Source organism: Torulaspora delbrueckii, chromosome 7, assembly GCF_000243375.1.
Source record: "Torulaspora delbrueckii CBS 1146 chromosome 7, complete genome".
Taxonomy (NCBI): domain Eukaryota; kingdom Fungi; phylum Ascomycota; class Saccharomycetes; order Saccharomycetales; family Saccharomycetaceae; genus Torulaspora; species Torulaspora delbrueckii.
The window spans coordinates 52462-78157 of record NC_016507.1 but is presented as its reverse complement, the minus strand read 5'-3'; the positions used below and the strand labels follow the sequence as shown (position 1 = coordinate 78157).

Here is a 25696-nt window from a genome sequence, read left to right as displayed (position 1 = left end):
GGCTGGGAGAAGTTAATTTTTTACGAGCCGTTTTTGTGACACGAGCCGTCTTTGTGGCCAGGGTCCGAAACGCAGGGTAACTCCTCCCTTTAAACGCCTTAGCCGCCAGCATATATAACCTATCTATTACTCCCACCTTCTTTCTCACTTTCTTTCTTTACACCAAACCACACTGAAGAGGATGAGCGGATCGCCGATATCGCTTACGGACCTCGAGCACCCAGCATGGTGCCAGGATGAAGAGGTTCCAGTCACAAAGGGCGAGATCCGTGCAATGTTTGCAGAGTTGGCGGCTAAGTTTGGGTTTCAAAAGGCAAATCGGGAGAATATGTTCCATCATTTGATGGCTCAGTTAGATTCTAGGGCTAGTAGAACCAATGGACAGAATGCATTAGTCTCGTTGCATGTCTCGTATATCGGTGGAGAACAAGCGAATTTCAGGAAATGGTATTTTGCCGCTCAGCAAGATTTGGACGAAGAGTTAGGTTTCCAGAATATGGAACTACGTGGGAAATCACGTCAAAGGAATTTGAAGCTTGCCAAGAAACGAGGGATTTCTATCAAAGAGCAAATGGAAGAATGGAACCAGAAAGAACAGGAGTTTATTAACAATCATCCAAAGATTACGTTGACACATGAGCAACTGCAGGATAAGACGAGCCTACAAACAGCTAATTACAAGTGGAAACTCAAGATGAAACAACTGAGTCATCATGAGATGGCTCGTCAATTGATTTTGTACCTTTTGTGTTGGGGTGAGGCTAACCAGGTGAGATTTGCACCAGAGTGTTTGTGTTTTATATTCAAATGTGCACTAGATTATGATACGGCTACTGAATGCGCCATGCAGGATTCGGCCCAAGATACTGCCGTACCAGAGTTCACCTTCTTAAACGATGTGATAACTCCGCTGTACAATTTTTTGAAATTACAAGTTTATCGTAAAAATTCGAAAGGCAAATGGGAAAGAAGAGACAGAGATCATAAAGAAGTGATTGGTTATGATGACGTGAATCAGTTGTTTTGGTACCCTGAGGGGATTGAGAAGATCGTTCTGCATAATGGTGATAGATTAGTCGACAAACCTTTGAAAGAGAGGTATTTGTACTTGAAAGATGTTGAATGGTCCAAAGTCTTTTACAAGACTTTTATAGAGAGTCGTGGTTGGATGCATTGCGTAACAAATTTTAACAGGTTCTGGATTATTCATTTGGCACCATTTTGGTTCTTTACATCTTTCAATGCTCCAACTTTCTACACAAAGGATTACGTTCAACTGCTGAATAATCCCCCAACACCTCAATCAAAGCTTTCGGCGATAGCTTTAGGCGGTACAGTATCGTGTTTGATTCAAATCCTCGCCACACTTTTCGAATGGAGATTCGTGCCACGCCGTTGGCCAGGAGCCCAACATCTGACAAGAAGGTTGATTGGATTGATTGTTTGTCTTTTGATCAACGTTGGACCTTCGGTGTATATCTTCGGTTTCTTTGACCTTGATGTTCACTCCAAATCAGCTTACATTTTGTCGATCATTCAACTAATTATCGCATTTTTGACTACTCTGTTCTTCGCGATAAGACCATTAGGAGGTATGTTTGGATCATATTTGAATAGAGGGAAACAAAAGAGACGTTATGTCTCTTCTCAGATTTTTACTGCATCTTTTCCTCGTCTAAGTGGAAGAAGTAAATGGTTCTCCTATGGGCTTTGGTTTGGTGTTTTCCTCGGTAAATTCATTGAGTCGTATTTCTTCTTGACGTTATCGTTGAGGGATCCCATTAGAGTACTCTCCATTCTAGATATGACGAGATGTGCTGGCGATAAGTTGATCGGAAGATGGTTTTGTTCTTGGCAATCAAAGATAACTTTGGGATTAATGATCTTCACAGATTTGGGGCTTTTCTTCCTTGATACTTATCTTTGGTATATCATCTGCAATTGTGCTTTTTCCATAATGCTATCATTCTCTCTTGGTACATCGATTCTGACTCCCTGGAAGAACATTTACGCAAGATTACCAAAGAGGATTTATACTAAGATTTTGGCGACTTCAGAAATGGATATCAAATACAAACCAAAGATTCTAATCTCACAGGTTTGGAATGCCATTGTCATTTCAATGTATCGTGAGCATTTATTGTCCATCGAACACATCCAGAGATTGTTGTTTCAACAGGTAGATTCAATGTCTCAGGATAAGAAAATGTTAAGGTCACCGACTTTTTTCATTGCTCAAGATGATTCCACATTCAAATCTGTTGAATTCTTTCCCAAAAATTCAGAAGCCAAGAGAAGGATCTCTTTCTTTGCTCAATCTCTATCAACACCCATTAATGAACCTGTACCGGTGGAATGCATGCCAACTTTCACCGTTCTTATTCCCCACTACTCTGAGAAGATTCTTCTTACGTTGAAAGAGGTTATCAAGGAGGAATCGAACAAAAGCAAGATCACGGTACTAGAGTACTTGAAGCAACTTCATTCTGCTGAGTGGGATTCATTTGTTAGAGATACAAAACTTTTATCTATGGAGAAGGATGCTACAAAAAGTATATGTGATGAAATGAAAGGCAGGGACGACGAGGTCTCTAATAAAGGGACTTTGTCAAAATATATTGATCATGGAAGTGTATTTAGTGATGATAAAGTTGGCGAAGATGTTGTTCAGAAGAAGATTAGCGATTTGCCTTATCATGTCTTTGGATTCAACTCTTCTGAAGCGTCCTATACCTTAAGGACTAGAATATGGGCCTCGCTCAGATGTCAAACCTTATATCGGACCATCTCAGGGTTTATGAACTATTCAAAAGCGATAAAATTACTGTACAGAATTGAAAATCCTTCTTTACTCCAACTTTATGAAAATGCTCCTGAGGCACTGGAAAACGGCTTAGAAAGCATGGTAAATAGGAAGTTTAGAATGTTAGTGGCGATGCAAAGGTATGCGAAATTTAACAAGGAGGAAAGAGAGGCCACTGAATTGCTATTCAAAGTTTATCCAACCATGTATGTATCTTATCTTTTGGAGGAACAATCACCCGATGACGACGAGACGCTCTATTATTCATGTTTGACGAACGGCTTTGCAGAAGTGGATCCCGACACTGGACTACGAAAACCATTATTCAAAGTCAGGTTATCCGGGAACCCTATTCTAGGAGACGGTAAGGCAGATAACCAAAATCATTCCTTAATTTTCTACCGTGGTGAATACATTCAAGTGATTGATGCGAACCAGGATAACTATTTGGAAGAATGCTTGAAGATTCGTTCTGTACTAAGCGAGTTCGAGGAAATGGATGTCGATAGCACTATTCCGTATATTCCTGGTATAGAATACGATGAGGAACCTCCCGCAGTGGCTATAGTAGGTGCTAGAGAATATATTTTCTCTGAAAATATTGGAGTTCTCGGTGATATTGCTGCTGGTAAGGAACAGACATTTGGAACATTATTTGCAAGAACTTTGGCAGAAATTGGTGGGAAACTTCACTATGGACATCCCGACTTTCTGAATGCAATTTTTATGACGACTAGAGGGGGATTGTCAAAAGCGCAAAGAAGTCTTCATTTGAATGAAGATATCTATGCTGGTATGAATGCGATGTGCCGCGGCGGGAGAATTAAGCATAGTGATTATTTTCAGTGTGGTAAAGGTAGAGACCTGGGTTTTGGTTCGATACTAAATTTCACAACAAAGATTGGCGCGGGTATGGGGGAGCAACTCTTATCAAGAGAGTACTACTACCTCGGCACGCAGTTACCGATTGACAGGTTTTTGTCTTTCTTCTATGCTCACCCGGGATTCCATCTGAATAACTTATTCATTTCGTTGTCAGTTCAGTTGTTTTTCCTATTATTGCTTAATCTAGGTTCTTTAAATCACGAAACGATCCTTTGCAATTACGATAGAGACCTTCCAATCACCAATTTAGAAGAACCAATAGGTTGTTATAATATACAACCTGCTTTGCACTGGGTATCAATCTTCGTTCTCTCTATCTTCATTGTTTTCTTCATAGCGTTCGCACCATTACTGATACAAGAACTGCTGGAGAAAGGAATATGGAAAGCAACAGAAAGGTTCTTCCACCATTTATTTTCAATGGCGCCATTATTTGAGGTGTTTGTCTGTCAGGTTTACTCGAACTCGCTGTTAAGCGACCTAACTTTCGGTGGTGCCAAATATATCTCCACAGGAAGAGGATTTGCCATAACAAGGATTGAATTTGCAGTTCTTTATTCAAGGTTTGTGAACATTGCCATTTACTCTGGTTTGCAAGTGTTTCTAATGCTTGTTTTTGGCATGGTCTCAATGTGGCAGCCTGCTTTACTATGGTTTTGGATAACGGTTATCTCAATGTGTTTTGCGCCTTTCATCTTCAATCCTCATCAGTTTGTATTCACGGATTTCTTCATTGACTATCGTAATTTTATTCATTGGCTGTCATCAGGCAATACAAAATTTCATAAGGAATCATGGAGTACTTTCACAAAGGTTTCAAGAGCAAGGTTTACCGGATACAAGCAAAAATTGATTGGTGATCTATCGGAGGAAGGTGCAGGGGATGCAAGGAAGGCAAAGCTTGGAAATGTCTTGTTGGCTGAACTATTCACCCCATTGGTGGTCTTCCTTTTCAATTTCACAGGGTACACTTTCATCAATGCGCAAACTGGTGTCCCTAGACCGGAACCTACTCATTCGATAATAAGATTGGTACTAGTCACTTTTCTTCCCATTATTTTGAACACGGGTTTATTGATGATTTTATTCATGCTATCACTGGTGGCTTTACCTCTACTCTCCTTATGCTGCAAGAAGAGTGGTTCAGGAATAGCAGGCGCTGCGCATGCATTTTCCGTTGTCGTTTATTTGATCGATTTTGAAGTTATGTGGTTCCTGGAGGGTTGGAATTTCGCTCGAACCCTTATCTTACTAATTTCCACCATTAATTTACATATTCTCCTTTTCAAGACGTTTACGATTTTGATCCTAACGAAGGAGCACAAAAATAACTCCTCTCACATTGCTTGGTGGACCGGTATTTGGTACAATACGGGAATGGGATGGTCTATTATTTTACAACCCATCCGTGAGTTTTCTGTCAAGATCATGGAGTCAAGCTACTTCGCTGGTGATTTTTTCCTATCTCACCTCCTCCTTTACGCACAAACACCCCTCATCTTAATACCCTTCATCGATCGTTGGCACTCAATGGTACTTTTTTGGCTAAAACCAACCAGTATTATCACAAGTAAAAGAATCTTCACCAGGAAACAACGTAAACGCAGAAACAACATAGTCAGGAAATATTTTATCCTGTATTTTGGTTTATTGAGCATTCTTCTTGCTCTAATCATAGCGCCATTCTTTGCCAAACAACTAGTTGACGATCCTGCAAGAATGTTAACAGGGTCCCCATTTAGTGGCGTCATTCAGCCGAATCGCCAAAATAACAATGATACGGGTCCAAATGCTCCAATGACTATCCTAACGACAACGCCTCCTTTCCCGCGTTTCAAGACAGTTCCGTAGGGCTGGCTAATGCTTTATGTTAATCCAATTTCGTAACCCCAAGTTGACAGGGCTCGAGGGTTTTTTCAGATTTCGCATCTGAAAAAACATCGACGTGCTTTACTTTTTTCGCGGCTCGAGCGTCTTCAATCTTAATATTTGAGAGAAACGACCCGAAGTGTCTAACCGACGCGAATTTTTTGAGGCCGTGTGATGTTCTAGGTACTTTCTGGTCCACTGCGTCGGGCAAGTTGTATTCTTTTTTTGGAAAATTGAGAATAGGAGATTAGGAACTACGCTATTTTCGTGGACGGAAATTCTCATCGTGGCTGGTTTTGGCGATTTTATGCATGTTGACTGAAATCTTTGAGGTGATTTCAACTTGTAGTGGGCAACTGTATCTGGTATTATAAGAGAGCGAAAGAAACCTGAATCAGCAAGGTTTCACTCGAGGTTTTTCATTATTTTGATTCAAGCTTTAATTGATTTTTTAAAAAGAACGTCGACTTGATTTATCTTATATATCGAGTGGAAACTTTCGCTTTAATTGCCGTTCTTTTTCAATTTTCAAACACTCTGTTCATCTCGAGAGTTTAACAAAAAGAACATAGAGTTAATCGTTCGTTGGACCCTATAAAATATAAGATAAGATACCATGTTGTTCAAAACTTTGGCTGCTGCCGCTTTGGCATCGGTCTTTTCCAGTTGCGTGACCGCTGACGATCTACCAGCGATTGAAGTCGTTGGTAACAAATTTTTCTTCTCCAACAATGGTTCCCAATTCTACGTGAGAGGTATTGCTTACCAAGCTGACACTGCAAATGCTACTGATGGTGACAGTATTAACGATCCCCTAGCTGATTACGATAAGTGTTCGAGAGATATTCCATACCTACAGAAATTAAACACAAACGTTATTCGTGTTTATGCTGTCAACACTTCTTTAAACCACGACGAATGTATGAGTGCCTTGAATGATGCCGGCATTTATGTTATTGCTGATCTGTCTGCTCCAAAGGATTCGATCAACAGATTGAGCCCATCGTGGGACATCGACTTATATGATCAATACACTTCTGTTGTCGATGAATTTTCTCAATATCCAAATGTCATGGGTTTCTTCGCTGGTAACGAAGTTACCAACAATAACACTAATACTGATGCTTCTCCTTTCGTCAAGGCTGCTGTTAGAGATATGAAGGCTTATATTAAGGAGAAAGGTTACAGATCTATTCCAGTCGGTTACTCTTCTAACGATGATGAAGACACTAGAGTCCCAATGGCTGACTACTTTGCTTGTGGTGACAGTGATGCCAAGGCTGATTTCTATGGTATTAACATGTACGAATGGTGTGGTGATGCAAACTTTCAAAACTCTGGTTACGCTGACAGAACAAAGGATTTCGCTAACCTAAGTATTCCAATCTTTTTCTCAGAGTATGGTTGTAATGAAGTTAAGCCAAGAAAGTTCACTGAAGTTGAAGCTTTGTACGGCGATAATATGACTGACGTCTGGTCTGGTGGTATTGTTTACATGTACTTCGAAGAAGACAACCAATACGGTTTAGTCAGCATCGACAGTAATAACGACGTTAAGACTTTGGACGACTTCAACAACTATTCCTCTGAGATCGCTAAGATCTCTCCAACTTCCGCTAACACCGCTTCTTACTCTGCTACTTCTACTTCTCTAGAATGCCCAGCTACCAACTCTAACTGGATGGCCGCTACCGATCTTCCACCAACTCCAAGCGAAGATTTGTGTGACTGTATGAAAGCTGCTTTGTCCTGTGTTGTCAAGGATGATGTTGACGAGGATGACTACCAAGATATGTTCGACTACATCTGTAGCCAAATCTCCTGTGATGGCATCACTGCCAATGGTACCACCGGTGACTACGGTTCTTACTCATTCTGCCAGCCTAAGGAGAAGCTATCATTTGTCATGAACTTGTACTACAACCAACAAGGTGGTAGCAAATCCAACTGTGATTTCAGCGGTTCCGCAACATTGCAATCTGCCACCACTCAAAGTGCGTGTGGCACTGCTTTGAGTCAAGTCGGTAGCAGCGGTACCAACAAGCCAAGCAGCTCCGTTTCTTTCAGTGGCTCCAAGTCTTCTTCCAAGAGCGGTTCTGGTTCTGCTTCTGGTTCTTCTACTTCAAGTGGCTCCTCTGGTAGTTCCACAAGCACTGGTAGCCGTAACGCTGCTATCTCTAACGCTCGTATTAACTTGTCTCAAGTCATCTTATCATCAATTGCCACCATTTCCTTGGTCGCAGGTGTTGGTTTCGCTTTGGCTTAGATAGTTAAAACAACATTATGAAACTATTCTTGAGAATTAGTATGTATTTCTATAAAAATGACTCATGCAAACTTGTATGTTATTTGTTAACAGCTTACGATTAAATCATTCGACTTGATCTGTAGAATTCATTGGCATTCAAAAAGTCATTAACTCAGCTGAAGCCACCATCAGTAATCATGAAAATCTCATTGAGGGCCTTAGAATCCATAGTTGCTGCCCGCTTCTGCCTTATATGCTTTGCACGAACTGAAAGCCTCGTTGAAACATTGGCAGGAATCTTTGATGCAGTTTTGCTTGACTCCAAAAAGACGGCCTTCTTGCAAGAATCAGATTGTGAGTTCTTTTTATCTTTACTAGACTTCTTCTTCTTATCTGATTTGTGCTTCTTGTCCTTCTTGTCCTTCTTATGCTTTCTTTCTTTCTTGTCTGACTTGTCCTTCTTACTACGTTTCTTATCTGATTTGTGCTTCTTTGAGCGTTTAGCCTCCTTCTCATCCTCGTCTGAACTCTCGTCTGAGGCTTCCTTCAAACTTTCTGATCTCTTCCTTTTATTCGAATAACTTACCAGTTTCTTGGTCTCTGGATCCCATGTACTTGACAAAACCTCGCCTTTCACAAAATGCACACCCCATCTTCCAGTGAAGACTTTTTCCACCCTCTGCTTTTCCAGCTCATCAGAAATCTTTTGCTCCTTCCCATTGAGCCTCCCTAAGATCCGTTGGAAGACATCAAGTCCTGCGCATTCACCATTATCGAATTCATCCTTCCTCTCCTTCCTTTTAATCTTAGCACCTAACCCCAAGTTATCGTCCTTGATAGAGACTTTGATATGGGACTTATGAGACTCAGCCGGAATCATACCAAGTCCCATACCGGGTTTCCAGCCAAACTTTTCCAGCATTGTATGCCCAAACCTCGCGGTATCATTACTCCACGCAGTGTTTCTTGGATCTAACCCAAATCTCTGTTTTGTTTTAGTAGCCGCTAAACCCATTCGTAATGACTGCGATTGAGACGACTGATTAGTCTACTTAATGGCTTGAACTATCACTATTTTATCTCACTTCATCTCATCTCATCTCAATATTTTTTTTTTTTTTTTCTATTTTCGTCTCGCATGCCGCTAATCCTAACGATCTTGTACAAACTAACTAATCAATCTGATTATATATTCTGCGTAATTGATTTACATGTCTCGAAAGGCAGCCTATTACATACTGAGAGTTACTTTCCAACATAAAAATTTGCCTTTTTATTGGCCAACTTTCTGTGAATGTAGAACTATTAACAGAAATGGAGAAATTCGCCTTCCATTTACATTTCAGATGCAAGCGGTAGATCATTGGCTGTGTTGAGTTGAAATGGTTTATAAATATAGTACTCTATTGAACCCAGTCACTGTATCAAATTGATTCTGGTTTTGAAAGGTAAATGTGTTTGGTAGTTCGTGAGTAAAATTCTGCTTACACCAATAAAACATTAAATTTAAGAAATAATTCGATATTCGATAAATGCACGAAAAATTACACTATATATGCAGAAAACTGATTAGAGTCACTAAGAGAACCATACTTGAATAGTTTGCATCACATCTGATGGATATCTTTGCAAGATACCCATGGCATCCGCCTGAGGTAAAGTACCTAATAGTCTTTTTGTTGATTCGACCACAGCCGCAGCAGTTTTACCCGAGATGGATTTATGATGAAGTGCCTGCACGACGTTGTCAACTACCACGGGGATGTTGGAAGGTCCACTGACAACGGGTGAATTTGTGTCGATCAAATGGCTTAGGAATCTGTATGAGAATGCAGCTGCCTCGTCATCAACAATGATTGGAAGGGTTCGCAGCCAGTTAGCTAGGTAAGTTTCCAAGTTAGGCATGTTTGCGCTAAAAGCATGCAGAATCTTTGCTATGGCAGCACTCGCATTCTCTGTTGCTGTCTGGTTCTCATCTGATTGGGCATCTGGTATACTGACAACTTGGAACAAAGTCTCTAGGGAGGATACACAGACGTCACCGTACGTAGATGGAGCATATTGAGCACACACACCAATGATGTAAGCAGCAGCTTGGCGAATACTTGGCTCAGGCGACACGAGGTATCCAGAGACCTTGGGTACAAAGCTGTCTTTGAAAGGTGCAGAGCGCTCACCGCAGTACTGTACCATGTCTCCAAGAGCAACTAGAGCGAATAGCGTCAATATGATCTCACTATCGTGCAGATACGTATCCACCAAGGACCATATGCTTTGGAAATGGGTAATATAGTCCCCTTTGCTCGCCTTGAAAAATGCTGCAATTGATTTGTTGATCTCGTCTAGAAGATCTTCGTCGGTGAAATCCTCGTACTCTTGATCTAATTCCTCATTATACTCGTCATCCTCAGTGTGTCTTTGCTTAACCCGTTCGAAGACATCTGTTAAGTTAGCTGAGAGACCCTTCGTGAACTTCACCTGTGCATCTTCGGTCAAGCAGTCAGTGCCCATCGTTTTCAATGTGTCCACTAACGAAGAATGGTAAATTTGAGTGATTTCAGGCATTGGCTCAGACATGATACCAGATATAAGTTTAGATGAAGCTGATTGCCATAGGAGTTGTACTTCTTCATTTTGTAAACCAACGGCTGCAATCAGGCAAGATAACAGGACTGGGATTAGACTTGCACCGGTTGCACGAACACCGTCATGTAAATAAAAGTCAATGGATGGAATTGCAATGTCATTCATAATCTCGCTCACGTAACCAGCAAATAAGCTCTTAAGGACCGTGCTATAAACTTGAAGCAATTCCATGGCAGAAACCTTGTCATCGAGTACAGAAGTATGAATAGCAATATGCTTTCCTTGAATCTGAACGACATCCCAATCGACATATTGTTGAAAATTGGCCGCTTCCTCTTCTTCAATCAAGCTGACGTCTTGAGTGGCCTTTGCGGTTTCCAATAATGGCGGAAGGACTATTGGAAGTAATGGCACAAAATCCTCTCTCAGAATTCTGCAAATTCTACTCCAACCGTGTTCCAGATACGTTTTGATTGGATCATCATCCTGAATACCGTTATTTTGGTATAATATCAGTAAGTCGACCAATACTTGTGAATATTCGGAAAATTTATCTTTCCCAACAGCCAAAGCAATCAGCGTTGCGCATTCTATACATTTTCCTTTCAGAACTCGGTTTGCTCCATTCACATCCATCTTCAACACGTTTATCAGTAGTGGCATCAAAGTATCATAGTACTTGATGAATTTTTTCTCCGCAGCTTCGGCTATGAAGGCGATCGTTGTCAGAGCCTGTTCTTGGACGTAAAGTTGATTACTTTGTAACAGAGTCAACAAGTTCGTCAGCAGGCTGTCTAGATATGGTTCCAGAATTGCCTGGTTCGCATGCTCCGAAAAATTGACAAGCGCAGCAGCCGCATGTGTTTGGACTCTGTCAATTGAGCTGTTAGTCAACTTTGAGATTAATGCTGGTAGGATTCTGTCATGCGATGTCCTTTGAATCAGTGGAGCAAAATCTGTGGAAATTTGCCCCAAAACATTACAACACCCATATTGAACTCTTGGATGAGGATCGTTGATCAACGGTAAAACCATATCTAGAATTTTGGGAATTTCTCCAATCAACACGTCTCGACAACCTTCCGCAGCAGAGGAAAGAGCCATAAGCGCACCAAAACGTTCTCTCCATTGAGATGATCCAACCATTTCCTGCAGATAGTGGAAAAGCGGAGCAGCCAGATACTTCCCACCTAATTTCAACGAGACACGATCCAGAGCTTGACGTGCATGGTCATAAACCACTTCTTCTTCATCTTCCTCTGCATCATCGGATTCTCTCCAATCAGTAGCCTCATCATCATCAATAGATACTTCTGTCATCATTAGCAGAGTGGACACAATCATGGTTTGGGCATAATTTGAATTTGCCTTACACATTTGAGGTGAATTTTCACTGAAAACTGTCAGGAGCTCTAAAGCTGTAGTCCTTGCTGGTGTATCTAAATCCTTCATTTTGATGACCATGTTGGCAAACTGAATCAATTGATCAAACATATCCTTGAAAAGCTTCGGAGCTAATTCCACCAACTCAATGAGAGACTCAAAGACTGCTGCTAATGCATCCTCCTTCCCATCATCAAGAAACTTTGGCAAACTATTTAATAAACTTGGCAACAAAACACCCAACTTTGACCAGTGCGCTTTTGGCAATTGTTTGAAGTATCCAACGAATGCAGTGACAGAGGCAATTTTCACATTGTCATCAGGATCAGTGAAACCTGCTTCAAAGACTGGTAGAATATTCATAACGTCGACATTATTGATAAGGTGTGGTACCGTGGATAAAATTCTAAAACTCGATTCTCTAAAGTTGGGATCTTGATTTTTCAATGCCTCAATAAGAGCCTGCAAAAGTTCAGGCCATTCCGGAAGGTCATCCTGAGCACATTCGGCCATAGCGTCTGACAGTTTGTGTCTTATACTGCCTGGTCTATCAGAGACGAACCCCTTCAGAAGAGTAGCACGAATTTGATTGAGCCCATTGGTACTCAGTTGTGTGATGTTTTTTGCAATAATAACGGTCTTGGATGATGGTGGCGCCCTCAGCGCCAGCTTTCTGAACAACACTGCGGATAAGGCACTTGAAGTTAGATCCTGTGAGGAAGAAGCTTGCTCTGACAAAAATATTAGAAGGATCTCAATATTAGCCGGTGTGATCCATTCCTGGTTCAAGACCTTCTCGGCAGCGGCACGAGTCTCATTATCGGCAGATGCAAACCCATGGAGCACATTGATCAACGAATTGTTGACCTCATCTGGAAGAGCAGACATCTGAACTCTTATGCAATGGAAGTTGTGATTGATTTTAAATTTCCGATGTTGGTTGTCGAATGAAGTAGCTTTGACAGATCAAGCCCAAATCACGTAATCAAAGTGTAAAATACCTAATAGTCAGCGGCAGATACTAAAGAAGTATCAAGCGATAACCAGGTGAAGAGGGGTTGTATCTCAGTGGTGTTCAATTACCTTTTCAGTTCAATTACTCTTTACTATAGGAAAACCTCTTTTTGAGTCCATGGACAGGTATTTTGAAAAAAAATCTTTTCGCTAAAAAGGCGAGAAACAACGTTCGTTCTCTGTGATTGACCTTCAAGAACGAAAGTTTCAAACGATTGGAGCCATCAAGCTAGGTCTGTAAGTAGGTCAGGACGCTGTATTTCCTCTTCGTATCCAGAAGTTCCACTGGGAAGTTCACAGGCTTCAAATAAAAGTTCCTGGGACGATTTATCAACCAATTTGAAAATCATGTTCATCGTTCAACTTTCTTAAAAGATAATCACAGCAGGTAACCGCAAAAGCTATCCTAGTTGCCTCTAAACCTATATTTTTCTCTTGAAAATACTTGTTTAGGATTCCGAGTTTCCAAAAGTTCTTGGCGCTAGAAAATAATATTCAACTAATACGCACACTTTCTTGCAGCTCTAAAAATTGTCATTTGAGGAGTCGCAACCCTTGAACATCTATTTCAAAACGATCTGGGACTTGTAGAGAGCAGACAGGCCCTTTTTTCACTAATAGAACATTTCCATACGTAATATATTAACATTAAAGGACTCCTTCACCACCCACAGAATTTAGAAATCATACACAGAACTGCTCAACTCGAAGTAGTGTAAAAGCGGCAAGTAAAGAATAAAAACCTGCTAATTTAAAATAGCCGCCAAGGCGTCACGTGACTTGTACCTTTTTCTGATCGTCTCGATTAATTCACCAAGACCTTTCCCTTCACTTAGTGTAGAAGACAAGCCTGCAACAATACATGAGTATGATGTTTCTCGCTGCATTGTAGATCATGTCAGAAATCGAGTAGTCCTAAATATTATTTGATCCTAGATCTGACTCTATGTTAACGCACTCAGAACAAGTATAAAATTTGTAATTCTCTTCAATCTCATGAACACGAGCACCATGGAATTGCTCGTCAAAAGAACAAAGTGCAATTTGGCCATGCTTGACCTTATGCTTCGGGTCAATTTGTGCGGTTATGAACGATATGTGAAATCAATTCTAAGCTTGGAAAGTTGTGACTACAATTGTCGTTGGCGTTATTCTGCCATGAACGGCAGTATCTATAAAGATGATCTTTGTCTCTTTTTGTTCTGAATCTCGAACTTACTACTATAGTTTTTAACAATTCGTGAATGGTTTTGCCTTTTTAGTCATAACAGTAGTCTTTGAGCCACTGCTCGTGTTGTTTTAATACATGCAGATTTTGGCGTAGATATTTATGGAGAAGCTGAGCGGCTTCCTTGATTGCCCAGAGGTTCTTTGACATTGTTCCTTGGTAAGCTCGCTTGGATTCGCTAAATGAATAGTCTTAGTTTATAAAGAGATTCCTCCTTTCGGGTAGATTTCCAGCGTCCAACAGATGTAAAGATACGCTCTCATACTGAGTCTTTCAAGAAACTGTATACAACTTGTATCCAAGCTGTAACACACAAGTACGTGGAATCAACATGGCTGAATACGATAAAGGCTACAAAAACACAGTTTAGTCTCCGGTGTAGATATTCATCAGGTTTCGCCTTATATTGTATTGTATTAACGAAACTAAACAGTACATCAACCGTATTTGAGTTTAGGGGTGCCTTACATTGGCAGATCGCTGAGTATCTGGAGTAACCCGACTCGAGATCATATCCGATAATGATCGGCGGCTAGGCGAAATCAAAAACTTGCAGCTGTAACTATCACTTTTGAGAAACAAAAACAACACGACATGAGTATCAAAGAGACTATAATCCAGCTGATAAAACCTATATCTTCAATACCAATGATCTTCAAGTAATATTTGAGCTATCAGTTAAATGATGGTAGTAGCAAGTGGTCACGCGGATATCACGTGCTAGAGACTATAAGGAGTCAAGGTGAGGTCAAGTATATCCATTGCTCGTTCACTACATGTGCCATCTACGATCGTGGCCAAGCAAATTTTTTTCTGGTTCCGTGGAAGACCCAGGCGTGGAAGAAAACACTGCTGTACTGCATCTTAGCGCCTTTGACAGCAACCGCGATAGGTGCTAGCTTGAACGGATATTCGAAAGAACGATGAGAAGGTAAGCGGATATAGCATGAATCGGCGGCTTGGCATTGTAACGCTACGTTTATCGAGTTACATTCAGCCTCGCTTAGATTGCTTTGTGTTTTAAATGTTCTTTTTCTGTCCTTTTCTCCTCGGCACTATTAGGTAATCAGTTTGACTTATTTGAAGCATTAATTGTACATAAGCAGTGGGTCATCGCTTGCTCGGTTGGTTGAAAGAGTTAGTACGCAGGCAGAGGAATGGTAAATCTGAAGAAACCGCGGTATCCCGGTGGTCGAGCCAATGCTCATGACAAGTCTAACACTTCCAGCTCGGAATCTACATCTGCAGATGAATCTTTGGAAGGCAGAAACGATTACAAGGGGGAATCAAGCGATACGCAGGGGTTATCTACAACAGGGGAATATGTTGTTGATAGGAATAAACCAGAGACGTTTTTAAATAGTGATGATTTGGAGAAAGTGACACAGTCGGATATTTACGCACAAAAGCGACTGTTTTCATTCTTACACAGAAGAAAAGTACCAGAAATACCTGCCGATGATGAAAGAAAAGTTTATCCAATGCTTCGCACCAATTATATTTCAAGGATCTTCCTTTGGTGGGTCCTGCCGATAGTACGAGTTGGCTATAAGAGAACTGTTCAACCCAATGATCTTTTCATAATGGACGAAAAGATGTCAATCGAGAAATTATTTGCAGCTTTTGATGGAAACATGAGATACTATTTTGATAAAAGCCGAAAGGAGTACCTTAAAAATCATCCCGATGCTACGGAAGAGGAGGTTTTGGACAATGCTAGATTGCCGAAATTGACTACTCTAAGAGCTCTATACTTCACATTTCAACGCCAATACCTTTGGGCAGTGACCTGTGCAATTCTAGCCAATTGTGCATCTGGGTTCAATCCTATGGTCACAAAGCGACTAATCGAATTTGTTGGCGAAAAGGCTGTTTTGCCTCATTTACCGGTAAACAAGGGAGTTGGTTACGCAATTGGAGCGTGTGTTGTGCTGCTAATTAACGGTCTTTTGTTCAATCATTTTTTCCTGGCTTCTCAGACAATCGGTGTGCAAGCTAAAGCTGTCCTTACGAAAGCCGCGCTTAACAAAATGTTTTATGCATCTGGTTATGCTAGACATCAGTACCCTAATGGTAAAGTCACATCTTTTGTGACCACTGACCTTTCGAGAATCGAATTTGCACTTTCATTTCAACCTTTCCTAGCTGGTTTCCCTGCCATCTTAGCGATTTGCATTGTGCTACTTATAGTCAATGTTGGCCCGATTGCTCTGGTCGGTATTGGTATTTTTTTCGCTGTATTCTTCATTGCCATGTTTGCTTTCAAATACATTATTACATTAAGAATCAAAGCCAATATCCTTACGGATGCGAGAGTGACCATGATGAGAGAATTGCTCAATAACATGAAGATGGTCAAATTTTATGCCTGGGAAGATGCTTACGAAAAAAATGTTCGCGATATCAGAACCAAAGAAATTGGTAAGGTGAGAAATATGCAATTCACTAGAAATTTTATGATTGCTCTGGCTATGTCATTGCCCAATATTGCGTCTTTGGTTACGTTCCTTTCGCTGTACAAAGTTAATAATGGTGCGAGGTCACCAGGGAATATCTTTGCATCACTTTCCTTGTTCCAAGTGTTAAGTTTGCAAATGTTCTTCTTGCCTATATCGATTGCCACTGGTATAGATATGATTCTCGGATTGGGGCGTTTGCAAAATTTACTAGAAGCTCCTGAAGAGAAGGGCAATGAGCTTGAGGAAAGACTTCCCACTCCAAGCTTGCCTTCCAACATCGCATTGAGGATGAGAAATGCTTCTTTTGAATGGGAGGACTATGAGTCGAAGGATTTTGAAGAAACAAAGAAAGAGGAAGAAGCCCAGGCTGAGAAAAAACTGAACAAGAAGCAGAAGCAGAAGCAGAAGCAGAAGAAGATTACACCCCAGCCGGCCGAAAAAGGTGGAGAAAATGATAAAGCCGAGAAGAAGTCATTCCATGGATTTAAAAACTTGAACATTGACATCAAGAAGGGTGATTTCGTTATGATTACTGGGCCTATCGGAACAGGTAAATCGTCGCTACTTAGTGCAATGGCTGGTTTCATGCGGAAGACGTCAGGTACAGTAGAAGTCGATGGAGATTTACTAATGTGCGGATATCCTTGGATTCAAAATGCGACTGTGCGTGATAATATTATCTTTGGATCCCCTTATGATAAGGAGCGTTTCGACGAGGTCGTGCGTGTATGCTCTTTGAAAGCAGATATCGATATACTTCCTGGCGGGGAGTTGACCGAAATTGGTGAACGTGGTATTACACTCTCCGGTGGTCAGAAAGCACGTATCAATCTAGCCAGAAGTGTTTACAAAGATAAGGATATCTTCTTGTTTGATGATGTCTTGAGCGCTGTCGATTCACGAGTTGGGAAACATATTATGGATGAGTGTTTACTTGGCAGATTGAAGGGCAAAACAAGGATACTTGCCACACATCAACTCTCTTTGATTGAAAAGGCTTCCGTAGTCATAGTGCTTGGGGTCGATGGTTCATTTGAAGCTGGTAAACTTGAAGATTTGAAACGTTCAAATAAAACCTTGATTAATCTACTTCATTTTTCATCGCAGAAATCATCCTCTAAAGAAGCTGACACCTCCGAAAAGGATTTAGCCCTGAAAACTAGCATAGAGGAAGTTAAGACTCATGATAGTGAGTCAAAAGAGTGGGAAGAATTGCAGAAACAACTCAGCAAAAAATCACGGGATGAATTAGTTGATGGGCGGCTGACAACCAAAGAAGAGAGAGCGGTCAACAGTCTGAAGTTGGATGTTTACAAGAAATACATTGCAGCTGCTGTAGGTAAATGGGGGATTGTCGTGATCCCGCTTTACCTGATTCTAGTCATAGGTACCACATTTCTTTCATTATTTTCATCTGTCTGGCTGTCTTTCTGGACAGAGCAGAAGTTCCCCAATAGATCGACAAGTTTCTACATGGGTCTATATTCCTTCTTTGTCTTTGGTGGGTACCTTTTCATGAATGGGCAATATACCCTTATCTGTTACATGGGTGTCACAGCTTCAAAGGTATTAAATTTGAAAGCTGTCGAAAGAGTTTTGCACACCCCGATGGCGTACATGGATACAACACCTATTGGCAGAATTCTCAACAGATTTACCAAGGATACCGACAGTTTGGATAACGAGTTAACAGAGAGTTTGCGTCTCTTCATGACACAATTTGCTAACATTATTGGTGTTTGTGTGATGTGTATCATTTACTTGCCTTGGTTTGCCATTGCAATTCCATTCCTAGTTCTGATATTCGTATTAATAGCTGATCACTACCAGGCTTCTGGGAGAGAGGTCAAGAGACTTGACGCAATCCAACGTTCCTTTGTTTACAACAATCTTAATGAAGTCCTGGGTGGTATGGATACGATCAAAGCATATGGGAGTCAGGAAAGATTCTTGGTTAAGACAGATTTCCTAATCAACAAAATGAACGAAGCAGGTTATTTGCTGGTCGCACTGCAAAGATGGGTTGCTATCTTTCTTGATATGATTGCAGTAGCATTTGCCCTAATTATCTCTCTGTTGTGTGTTACAAGGCAATTTCATATTTCACCTGCCTCAGTAGGTGTTCTACTGACGTATGTCCTACAATTACCAGGTCTTCTCAATACCATTTTAAGGGCGCTCACTCAAACGGAGAATGACATGAACAGTGCTGAAAGACTGGTATATTGTGCCAATGAGCTACCATTGGAAGCTGATTATAAAAGGCCTGAACTTGCGCCACCTGAGTCTTGGCCTTCAAAAGGTGAAATCGTTTTTGAGGATGTTAGTTTTGCATACAGACCAGGCTTACCGGTCGTTTTGAAAGGGATAAGCTTAGACATCAAAAGCCAGGAAAAAATCGGTATCTGCGGTCGTACAGGTGCTGGTAAATCGACTATCATGAGCGCACTCTATAGACTTAATGAGCTATCAGACGGGAAGATTTTCATAGACAGTGTGGATATTGGTCAGATTGGTCTTTACGATCTACGAAAAAAACTCTCAATTATTCCTCAGGATCCCGTCCTTTTCAGGGGAACAATTAGGAAAAACTTGGATCCTTTCCAAGAACATCCAGATGAACTACTTTGGAAGTCATTGGTAAGCGGAGGAGCCATTTCTGCGGAGGAAGTTGAAGTTGTTAAAGGACAAAAACCAGATAGCATTGGATCTTTATCCAGTATGCACAAATTCCATCTGGATCAAAAAGTTGAAGAAGAAGGTGCAAATTTCTCTTTAGGTGAAAGACAATTACTTGCATTGACTAGAGCGCTCGTTCGTCAGTCCAAAATTTTGATTTTAGATGAGGCAACATCATCTGTGGATTATGAGACTGACAACAAGATCCAGTCCCGTATTGCCGCAGCATTCGGTGACTGTACCATTCTTTGTATCGCTCACAGACTGAAGACTATTTTAACATATGATCGTATATTGGTTCTCGAACAAGGTGAGATCGAAGAATTTGACACTCCACGCAGCCTATACGAAAAGAAAGACGGCATTTTTAGACAAATGTGCATTAAGTCTGGAATTAATGAGTCAGACTTCGAGTAAGAATAATACCCTTTGTATATATCTTATTTATTGAACACAAATTCAATGATTGATATCTAATTTAGCCCAAACTTCGGAAAAGGTCGTGATCTTGACCTTCTCTGGAAGTTCAGTTCCCTATACATGTTGTTCGTCACAGTCAATAATTCTCGGGAGGGCATGGAATGTGAGGCTCACAATATTTCTCAAGTTGAACACTCTGAGAGGAGTTGTCTTCGTCGTATATACGTTAATTTATGTATGTGCGACTCATTTGAGCGGTATAATGTACATGTATGCAGCCGTGAAAGCATCCACAGAATGAATTATGTGTGACAGGGTCTAGGAAAATTATTCAAGGTGAATTAACGACGATTAGTAGATGGGTTCAAACGTTCTTTAGCAATCTTTGCTTCCTTGTTAAGCTTTAAGGCAACTTCCTCCAACTTCGTGATTTCGTCACCCTCGACAGTGACAATTGTCTTTTCTTCGTTCATTGTAGCGTTGATGTCAAATTCAGCAGTGACTTCCTCTATAATACTTGAAACTTTATCCTTTGGTAGACTGAACAAATCGGAAAGTTTTTCCAATGACAGCTTGCTGTAAAACCGCTTGTAGGTAAAGAAGAAGGTCTTCAACGACTCGACTTGAACTCTTTCGGCCAAGTTTTCTAGGACAGTCTTAGCATTTGGTAGCAATTTCCATGTAGGAATACACTGCAAGTAAGAGTTACACTTTTGCCAGTCACCCTTCTGCATAGATTTAGCAGCGTGCAAAACGAAGTCCCTCAAAGTTTCCGGTGGACCTTGGAAAGTTGATTTATCGTAGTGTTCCAGTGCACGACGGATCGATTTCTGAGAGTAAGGTATTCTCTTGACCTTGATGCCTGAATAGAAAGCAGTCATTTGAGGAACCTCAATTAATAGAGAACAAGTCATAAAGACAAGATCAATCAAATCAAGGTTAATGTGTTGATGGTAAGGCAAACATAGCTGTTCACGTTCATCTGCGCTAGAAGATGATCCGACATTGGCGGAGACTCTTTGCAAAGTTTGTTGACCAAGGATTTCACGTAAATGCGAGCTTGCAAGCAACTCGTTTAGCACTTGATGGCAGTCTTCAATCAAACATAGCTTGAAACCAGCTAGACCAAGTTGAACAACAACTCTGTTGAATAGAATCTGTAGAGATGGATCGGAATTGTTGATGTACGCTTGAACCTTGGAATTTATCAACATATCCTTGGCAGTATTGAAATCGTTGTTCAAAGCAGTGAAGTAAACTTGGTAAAGAGTAGCACGTTTGCGAAACCCACCATTCTTGTGCTTGCGCAAGCTCTCAGCCAAAGTTCCAATTAGATTCGTAACGTAGGTTTCATCTGCGGTACCATTGTATGGAATATAACTAGAGGTGAAATTGTTTGGTAAACTTGCCCAGGCGTTGGTTTCGATTATGCTGACCAATGGACTGGATTTGTAGTAAATGTGGTCCAATCTTTTTACCAAAGGACGAGCTAGTAGTCTTTCCTTTTCCTCCTCAGGCAGTGTGGCTTCGAGGTAAATTTGTGTTCTCAAGATCAAGTTATAGATCAGTTGTTCATCTCTCAAACGGACCAGGTAATCACTAGAATGAGGATCAGTGTTCAGTAGAGATTTGTTGAATTCATCGTCAAGTCTTTCAACGAAGGAGAAGACTGAACCGAGGATCTTCTTCACACCATTTTCATCAGCTTCCGGCTCCTCTTCAATAGTTTCGTTACGGTTGGCCAATTCAGAGACTTGGAAATTATCGAGTTGTTCATGCAAAATCTCCAATAGCTTCATGATATCATTGTAAGAAGCCTTCCATTGTTCAATCGGTTGGTAAGAAAGATTGGCCGAGGCATCAAATCTAATTGGGATCAAAGTCAAGTATGCCATTATTGTCTCATAAGGAGTCTTCGTGATCTGTAAAAGTTCCTCCATAGTCCTGATGAGACCATATTGATCAGCATTTTTCTTACCTCTGGTGTCCAGAACAATACGTAGGGCAGCGAAAAAACCAGCTTCGGATGTGGCAGTAGCCAAAGTAGATAAATTAATACCCTTTTTACCAAAAGTTGGAACCACGTCAGCATCTACGCTGGCTTCCAAGTCTTCCTCCTTATCAAAAGATTCAGGGTCTTCTCTGAACTTGGCTAACAAAGTCTCATTTTCCCTTGCAACTTTTTTCACCCTCTGCTTCGTGGTATTGAAAGCTCTAGCCACACCTTTGTTCTTAATGTCATTCTGTGTGGTACCTGCAACGGCATCCTCAATCTGAGCCAACACTTTGATAAAGATGTTTGGTATACCATAGTTCTGCTGTTGAGCCCTTATTAACAAACGGGAAATGTTATCAAATTCACTTAAAATGGTAACCCAATCCTGGGTCATTCCAGCATTTTCAACACTAGAATAAACAGCTTGCATTTCATCCAACAATTTCTCCTTGGCAGATTTAACAACTTTCTTACCTTCATCCTCTGATTCAGAATCCGAATAAGAAGCACCTTTCAAAAATTTATTAGTACCTCCTTTCCTAAACTCTGATTTCTTAAACCAATCGGGACCATATGGTCTGCCATCGGAATCATCGGAATCAATATCAGATTCAGATTCAGAATCGTTAAAGAAAGAGTCATCAGACACCTCTTCCTCTTCACTCAAAGAAGAGTTTAAAGACTCCTCAGATGAAGACATCAGGTCCTCCTCAGACGAAGAACTACCACTGTCATATTCGTAATTGGCTGCGAAAAAACGAGACATCTTTCCTAACACTATATGACCTTTAATTAGCCCGTTCTAATCACTATTAAAATCAACTTTTACTATGGTAAGAACAAGTTTATTTCGCCCATCTCTTAAAAGTCTTCGAAAATTTTTCAAATCGACGCATCGCTGAAAAATCGCTTTCAACGTGTGATTTGGACTTGGAATAATACCAATAAAACAGCGAGCAGTAGCCCTAATCCAGCTGTTTCATAGCATTGATCAGGTCGTTAGGTTGTCAGTAGAGTCTAGTTTTAGTCATGTAAAAAGTTGGACTTTTAAAAAGCTATGTATAGTCTACTAAGTGACTAAAACGAAGTACGAAAAAAATTGGGATATCGTTGAAGTATGGGCATAAAGAGCCTTTTTGATGGCTGTTTTATTCTTGTTAGGCTTTAATCGAACTTACAATCGATGTCGTATTTCAAAGTTCTACCTGAGGTCCAGATACCCCAGTGCTTTTCAACGTCAGAGATACCAGAAGTGTCTGGCTTCCAGTCTTCGTCAAAAGCTTCGAAGGCCAAAACATTAATACCCCAGGCTCTCATACCGCAAATAGCTTCTTGCCAGAATTGTTGAGCGTTATCAACACCTGGATATGCGGCCTCGAAGTTAGTACCATCGGTTGGCCAGCCGGTTTCACCGACCCAGAAACTGATGTCGGTGGTACCCTTGACAGATTGGATAGTTTGCAAAGCTTGCATGATATCGTCAAAGAAGGAGTAAGTAGCGTTGTCCATAGTTTGACCTTGCCAGTAGGAAAAAGCGTTGGCCATGACAAAGTCACTAGCCTCAATAGCAGGAGCGTTGTAACCGGCAACCAAAACATTCCAAGAGTCGACAGTACCGACTTGGATACTGGAGTAAGAGTTACCATCGGCATCCTTGATGTCCTTAACGGTGTCACGAACGTTGTTAATCTTGTCGGCCAATTCGGAAGCAGTCAAATCTTCACGGTACAAAGCCTCAGAGCCAACAAGAATACCAGCGACATTAGAAATCTTGATAGTAGGCAAATAAGTAGTCAATGCCTCCTTTTCAGCTGCAAAATGGGCGTCATCATTTGGCCACACACCTAAGAACGCACGGAATCCAGCAGCTTCAACAGCAGGAGCCAATTGTTGTAAAGTATTACAATCAGAGACTGCGTAAACCTTGACAACGTTACCGTATGGCTTCAAGACTTCCAAATCAGCTTCATAATCAGAAGTACTCTTGCAAGTACCGTCGTTGTTCTTAACACCCAAGTTGAAACCTAAATCACCAACAGCGGCGACCTGGGTAGCAGCAAATAGCAAACCAGCAGCGAGAGTAGAGAAACGCATCACAGTTATCCAGTAATCTGAGATCGATATTTTTAAAGTGAGTGTAAAGTGAATTGTTTTTTCGAGAACTCGATCTGTTTTTGTTTATTATAAGGAGTTTGAAAAATTTTGTATAGTGAAAGAGCCCACTATAAATAGAAGAGCCCGAACGTCTACGAACTGACAATGACCTAAGAAGTTCAATCGCTTGATATGTAATTTATAGAGTATTGACTAGAGTCAAAGAGATCATGCAGCTGTCTGGGATCGCCAAGTTCCCCTGTGGGGCAGCGCCAGGTAGTTCTAGCTGGCCATCGAAGAACTGCTGCGCTCCGTCGCATCCTTCGAATTGGTCCCTTGATTGCTGAAAGCTCTCGTTTATGTGGTCCCATTTACCGCCTACGAGAAGTACATTTGCCGGTGGCGTCGAGTCTGTTGATTCTGTGGGTTTGATGATCTTGTTCACGTAAGGCAAGTTAGTTTCAACTTTGCGGTACTTCTTTAGTTGGTCATTGTAATAGTAGTCTCCACTGTTGATCCAAATCGCTTGAGAGTAGCCGTTGGGGAATGCACATTCGGTGAAGATTGATCCGAAATTGTTGGCTACGCGGACGTGGTAACCGAATGATGCATTAGCACCAACAAAGTCACCGTAAGCTTCCTGGGGGGAAACTACCCGTTGCTCTACTGTGTCCACTGTCACTCGCACGTTTACAGGCACCAGTTGTGATTTTAATTCGAGTGGTTCAGCTTTGCCGATATTAATGAACTTTGTCTGCTTGAACTCCTTATTTTTCTTCTTGATCGATGCTTGACCCGGTTTGGTCATTCTAATGGCGAGACCTTCACGGTAGCGACCTTTGTCCTCATTCCTATGTCTCATAAAGGGCAACGCCGATAGTCTGGGCAATTTTGCAGCTGCTTGGAAATATCTTGTGTATTGTTTCTTAAAGACTGTGTTAACGAGGTATGGAGGAGTCACAAAGTATTGCAGCAAGGACGCAATCAACATGGCATCAGACAACGAGTTTTCGTGTTTCTTACTTTTCTCACTTCTGTCTCCAAGGTTCAGTACTACTATCTCGCCCACATTGAAGATCGTTGCGGTCTTGGCAATCTGATATATAGCAAATGTTATCTGCTCCAAGTTTCGACAGTTGGCCAGCACCGTAGTCGGTATACAAAGGCTGTAATTAACTGTCTTTGACAGTATTTTAATACTTTTCTTCAATTTCGCTACTGGTTTCACCTTCTTTTTTTGCTTTCTTATCAGAAGGACCATACTTCTTCTCATTTGAACGCTTGACTGCCATCCTGGACACAACTCGCCAAATACAAGACGCTATTCAACCGCCTTTAAGTCTTTTCATCTCAACTAGCTCATCGTGTTGGAAAATTTCTTCAACTAAGCTTGATCCGTCTCTGATGATCGAACCAGCAAAGTTATACATTTATGAACCTATTCATCGTCCTGTGCGTCATCCTGGTCGTCCTCGAATGTTCGACTATGTGGTACAGCACCTTCCCGACTGTAGTGCTTCTTTCTCATTTCTTCAAACCTTGAATGTTCGCTCTTCTGTGGCGGTAAAGGCTGCCCGTCAAGGGAGAAATTCTCCAACTCTGCTTCGTTCTCGTCATCGTCCCTATAGTATTCACCGTTTGGATCAATCGCACCCTGGTAAGGTGTCTTTGGTTCATCGATATGTATATCCTGATACTGCTGCTTGGCAATCTCATTTGCATCCAAATTCTTCTGATTCCACTGTAAGCTTTCCTCTGCTTCCTGTTCACGTTTCAACGATAGTGTATCCTTGGGAAGTCCATGCTTATGTGATGCAATTTCACCCTTCTTCTTTGACGTCAGTTTCGCATTCAACTGCGTATTCATCAATACCTGTTTTCTAAACTCTGAAGTAGACTCCTCGCTTTCAGGACCATTCTGGTCTGCTGGTAATGGATTCTTCAATATTCCGCCCATGCTGTGATATTGATTTCTAAATTATTGGACTATTAACTAGTAGCTCTCTCTTAACAATGGACCCCTTCTTTATTC

The 25696-nt window shown here is 41.1% G+C and overlaps 9 protein-coding genes across 9 annotated transcripts; 3 read left to right on the top strand and 6 right to left on the bottom strand.

The window, feature by feature from the left end:
- Positions 1-181: 181 nt before the first annotated feature.
- FKS3 (putative 1,3-beta-D-glucan synthase) lies at positions 182-5539 on the top strand (the record flags this gene model as incomplete). The annotated part of the gene is made up of 1 exon (XM_003682567.1): positions 182-5539. One exon carries the CDS (start codon positions 182-184, stop codon positions 5537-5539), a length of 5358 nt encoding a protein of 1785 aa, XP_003682615.1.
- A 634-nt stretch (positions 5540-6173) lies between these two features.
- On the top strand, positions 6174-7823 carry GAS1 (1,3-beta-glucanosyltransferase GAS1; the record flags this gene model as incomplete). The annotated part of the gene is made up of 1 exon (XM_003682566.1): positions 6174-7823. The coding sequence occupies one exon, from the start codon at positions 6174-6176 to the stop codon at positions 7821-7823; it is 1650 nt and encodes a 549-aa protein (XP_003682614.1).
- A 154-nt stretch (positions 7824-7977) lies between these two features.
- On the bottom strand, positions 7978-8820 carry PXR1 (telomerase inhibitor; the record flags this gene model as incomplete). The annotated part of the gene is made up of 1 exon (XM_003682565.1): positions 7978-8820. The coding sequence occupies one exon, from the start codon at positions 8818-8820 to the stop codon at positions 7978-7980; it is 843 nt and encodes a 280-aa protein (XP_003682613.1).
- A 563-nt stretch (positions 8821-9383) lies between these two features.
- PSE1 (importin PSE1) lies at positions 9384-12662 on the bottom strand (the record flags this gene model as incomplete). Its single annotated transcript, XM_003682564.1, has 1 exon — positions 9384-12662. The coding sequence occupies one exon, from the start codon at positions 12660-12662 to the stop codon at positions 9384-9386; it is 3279 nt and encodes a 1092-aa protein (XP_003682612.1).
- A 2511-nt stretch (positions 12663-15173) lies between these two features.
- Positions 15174-19571, top strand: YOR1 (ATP-binding cassette transporter YOR1; the record flags this gene model as incomplete). Its single annotated transcript, XM_003682563.1, has 1 exon — positions 15174-19571. One exon carries the CDS (start codon positions 15174-15176, stop codon positions 19569-19571), a length of 4398 nt encoding a protein of 1465 aa, XP_003682611.1.
- A 344-nt stretch (positions 19572-19915) lies between these two features.
- NIP1 (translation initiation factor eIF3 core subunit c) lies at positions 19916-22336 on the bottom strand (the record flags this gene model as incomplete). Its single annotated transcript, XM_003682562.1, has 1 exon — positions 19916-22336. One exon carries the CDS (start codon positions 22334-22336, stop codon positions 19916-19918), a length of 2421 nt encoding a protein of 806 aa, XP_003682610.1.
- A 398-nt stretch (positions 22337-22734) lies between these two features.
- Positions 22735-23664, bottom strand: BGL2 (glucan 1,3-beta-glucosidase; the record flags this gene model as incomplete). The annotated part of the gene is made up of 1 exon (XM_003682561.1): positions 22735-23664. One exon carries the CDS (start codon positions 23662-23664, stop codon positions 22735-22737), a length of 930 nt encoding a protein of 309 aa, XP_003682609.1.
- A 199-nt stretch (positions 23665-23863) lies between these two features.
- On the bottom strand, positions 23864-24937 carry TDEL0G00300 (RNA methyltransferase; the record flags this gene model as incomplete). Its single annotated transcript, XM_003682560.1, has 1 exon — positions 23864-24937. One exon carries the CDS (start codon positions 24935-24937, stop codon positions 23864-23866), a length of 1074 nt encoding a protein of 357 aa, XP_003682608.1.
- Positions 24938-25102: 165 nt separating this feature from the next.
- GLC8 (PP1-complex regulatory subunit GLC8) lies at positions 25103-25621 on the bottom strand (the record flags this gene model as incomplete). The annotated part of the gene is made up of 1 exon (XM_003682559.1): positions 25103-25621. The coding sequence occupies one exon, from the start codon at positions 25619-25621 to the stop codon at positions 25103-25105; it is 519 nt and encodes a 172-aa protein (XP_003682607.1).
- Between the last annotated feature and the right edge of the window lie 75 nt (positions 25622-25696).